This window comes from Limanda limanda, chromosome 6 (assembly GCF_963576545.1).
Source record: "Limanda limanda chromosome 6, fLimLim1.1, whole genome shotgun sequence".
In the NCBI taxonomy this organism is placed as follows: Eukaryota; Metazoa; Chordata; class Actinopteri; order Pleuronectiformes; family Pleuronectidae; genus Limanda; species Limanda limanda.
Window position 1 is genome coordinate 30,522,840 of NC_083641.1, and position 3,879 is coordinate 30,526,718.

At 44.5% G+C, this 3,879-nt stretch overlaps 1 protein-coding gene across 1 annotated transcript in view; it reads left to right on the forward strand.

Moving 5' to 3' along the window:
- Positions 1-3,879, forward strand: part of ano7 (anoctamin 7) — a 10,260-nt gene extending 6,381 nt beyond the window's left edge. Inside the window, exons 13-23 of the mRNA XM_061072645.1 lie at positions 42-140; positions 401-503; positions 959-1,070; positions 1,216-1,270; positions 1,431-1,528; positions 1,690-1,850; positions 1,926-2,131; positions 2,338-2,480; positions 2,976-3,066; positions 3,463-3,582; positions 3,724-3,879. Coding sequence (XP_060928628.1) covers positions 42-140; positions 401-503; positions 959-1,070; positions 1,216-1,270; positions 1,431-1,528; positions 1,690-1,850; positions 1,926-2,131; positions 2,338-2,480; positions 2,976-3,066; positions 3,463-3,582; positions 3,724-3,879 — 1,344 coding nt within the window. The remainder of the gene's footprint in view (positions 1-41; positions 141-400; positions 504-958; positions 1,071-1,215; positions 1,271-1,430; positions 1,529-1,689; positions 1,851-1,925; positions 2,132-2,337; positions 2,481-2,975; positions 3,067-3,462; positions 3,583-3,723) is intronic.

Consider the following 3,879-nt stretch of genomic DNA (forward strand, 5'->3'; position numbering starts at 1 on the left):
CAGGTTGTGTTGACCAGTTGTTTCCACCTCCCTGTGTGCAGATTGTTCTGGTGTTGATGTGTCTCATCGCCATCATTTTGTGCCGCAGCATCCTCAGCATCCTCATCTACAAGTCCAGCAACAGCTTCTTCAGCCTCTCTGTCAGTGCAACACAACAACACAACAACACAACAACAGCACAAAACACAACAACATCAACAAAACACAAGTTCTTTTGTAAATATTAATAGGATTCAACAGAAAGAACAGACGAATAAATTCACTTTACTGTCCCTGCTTTTATTTATACACGATTTTAAATGGTACTTTTGTGTGTGTGTGTGTGTGTGTGTGTGTGTGTGTGTGTGTGTGTGTGTGTGTGTGTGTGTGTGTGTGTGTGTGTGTGTGTGTGTGTGTGTAGGCTGGGAGAATAGCCAGTTTCACGTCGTCAGTGTTGAACCTGCTGGTCATCCTCATGTTGTCCAGGCTCTACACGGCTCTGGCCCACATCCTCACCCGCTGGGGTGAGTCACACCTTCATCCTCACCCTCCTCATCCTCAGTTTGAACCTCAGGCTTTTAGCAAATTTTAGTCACTTGATTTTCAGTTTTTTATTCTTGTCTATCAGTTACCTGTGAAATTTAATGTATTTATTAAACATTATTATTGTTGTGATGAAGGTTTAATACATTTTGTTCATCAAGACATTTTCCAACTTGGTTTCTTTCTTTTTCAACTAAAGTAATTTCTAAGTCCAGAGCTTATTGTCAAGTAACAATATGTTGGTGTGATGTTTGATCGTGTTAAATAGTGAATATATTAAATGCTTCATTCTGCTGGTTTGTAATGTGTGTGTATAATGTTCTGTTTATTGTTCTCATGTCTGTAAATATGTGCTGTAGGTGTGTTCAGTCAGATGACATTTGTAAAATGCTTCTGTGTGTGTGTGTCTGTGTGTGTGTGTGTGTGTGTCTGTCAGAAATGCATCGCACTCAGAGTAAATACGAAGACATGTTCATCCTCAAAGTTTTCATCTTCCAGTTTGTCAACTTCTACTCGTCTCCGGTTTACATCGCCTTCTTCAAAGGACGGTGGGATGATTTAATGTTTAGTTTCTGGCAGTAAATCCTTTCATCTATATCTTACACACTGAATCTTTCAAATGAAGCAGCAGAAAGATGTAACATATATATAAACATGTAACCGCTGATTCTTTGTCTGTTTGTGTGTGTCCAGGTTTGTTGGTTACCCTGGAAACTACAACACTCTGTTTGGAGTTCGCAATGAAGATGTGAGTCTGTCGATTGTCTGATGAAGACGATGAATAAACGTCTTCATTCATTTTTTATGCCACTAATTTACCCAGATATGGATGTGTCTGTGGGAGACTAGTTGATTAATAAATGAGAGGGAGGGACAGAGACGGGTTTGTTTGTGCTTCTGTGTTTCAGTGTGGAGCAGGCGGCTGTCTGGTGGAACTGGCTCAGGAGCTGCTGGTCATCATGGGCGGAAAACAGCTGATCAATAACATCCAGGAGTTCATCGTCCCGTAAACACACTGAGATATATATATATGATGCATTTATGATGACTGTACATGAAGATGCCCCCTGGTGGCTGGTTGTAATGATGGTCTCTATATCACTGATGGTCTTGTATTATAGACGCATTTCTGACTCTGAATGAAAGTGAAGGTTGATTATTTGGCAGGAAGTTGAAGTCCTGGTGGCAGAAGAGGAGGATGAGTGCCGTGCAGAGGGAGGTGAAGGAGGATGGAGGAGAGGAGGCTCAGTGGGAACAGCTCCCTCCCTGGGAGGCCGACTACCAGCTCTTGGTGTGTGATGGTCTCCTCAGCGAGTACCTGGAGATGGGTGAGTCACGGGGCTGCTGGGAGATGTAGTGTTTTGTATGAACCTGTCACTCTTCATCCTCCTCGTCTTCCTCAGTGATTCAGTTTGGTTTCATCACCATCTTTGTGGCGGCGTGTCCTCTCGCTCCTCTCTTCGCTCTCATTAATAACTGGGTGGAGATTCGATTGGATGCTCAGAAGTTTGTTGCTGAATATCGCCGCCCTGTGGTGGAGCAGGCTCAGGACATCGGCATCTGGTTACCCATCATGCAGTTCATCACACACACAGCTGTCCTCAGCAACGTAAGACCCTCTCATGCACTTCTATCTGTATTTGGACAAGTTACTTAACTAAATAAACACTGACGGGGGGGGTTGATGCCAGCCCTTCTGACATGAATCCCTGAACTGTCTTCATAGAACAAGTACAGCCCATGGATGCACTGTATGAATGTGTATGTGACCATATAAATACAGATCTTTGACCTTTTCCATCCCTTTGTTTTCAGGCGTTCCTCATAGCGTTCACTTCCTCCTTCCTGCCTCGTCTGTACTACCGCTACACCAGAGACCGCACACTGAGCGGCTTCGTCAACTTCACACTGGCAACATCGCACAACTACACCCAGCAAGACCAGAAGACATCCTGCAGGTAGGTAACGTCACTGCAACACCAACACCCATCCTTCAGGGCGGAGCCTCACTGCCGGCCCATGTGACACAGACAGGACGTCTCCAGCAGGTGTGTCTCGCGCCCGGGACACACTCGCCACGTGCTGTGGTTCTACCTGCGCTTTGTATAAAGTACTCCTATATACTCAAATACCAGTACTATACAATGTGAAGCCGTTCATCTTCCGCTCCAGTAAATATAACACATAATGGATTTAGTCAACAGACACGCTGGAGTGCTTTTATTTTGAAAAGGGTAGGCTACTGGAGGTCGACATATTCAACCGATAAACATTGAAACATTGAAAAAATATAATTTTCACTATTTGCTCTGAACCTTGCACAGTCCATGAAAACACATCTGTAGAAGAGCAGCACGGCAGTGTGGCCCGGTTGTAATAGAGCAGAGGACGTGAACTATGAGTTTTTTATCATCATAAGACAATAATGATGTGAAGTTCTTTTTTCTCTGCAGGTATCATGGCTTCAGGGATGAAAATGGTCAATACCTGCCACATTTCTTTCACCTCCTCGCCATACAACTGGCTTTCGTTATCATCTTTGAGGTCAGTGTCACACATCAGGTTCATTTAAAGAGTGTGTAAGGTTTAGATAAACAAACTAAAGCCAGACACTTTAAGTCTACTCTGCTGATGTTTAGGTCTCAGTGTTTGCCACCATTATCTCATTCAAATACTGAGAAGGATCCACTCGTCTGAGCCTTTGTTGCTTGGCGATAGAAGGATGCATTTATTGGATGCTTTTAGAGATACCCTTGAAATGGTGCAGCTTAGTTCTGCCACTGAGACACAATCATTCTTCACATCCAGACTTGATCTGGTTCAACCCTCTGGTTCACCGGCTTCAGCTGGGCTGGAGCGGAGTAGTCAACAAGTGAAGAAAGCTCTAGGTGTGGCTCCTGGTGAGTGAATGGATCCTGACTGCTCCTCCCTGTTCCTCAGCATGTGGTCTTCTTCATTGGTCGTCTGATCGACATGATGGTCCCTGACGTCCCTGAGGAGGTGGAGATGAAGATTAAGAGGGAGCACTACATGGCTAAAAGGGCACTTGCTGAGAACCGGGTACAGTGAATTTGTTTTATGTTTGTCTAGTTTGGTATCACCTGAGTTGGAGTTGTTTTTGCTTTGGCACAGATCTAGTTATCACAACGTATTTTAGTACACACAATCTCTGTTGAAGTTTATTTAACTCTGTGCTTCCAGACTGTGACGGACACCATGTTTCCTGGTGAACAAGACCCTCTGTCCCGCAGTCTGAGACAGCGTGGAGCTAGACCCTCGCAACCAACACAGAATGAGTTCCCACCACCGAACTTGAAGAAGATCCCAGAGGAAACGGACTCACGAGGCAGCTGCTAA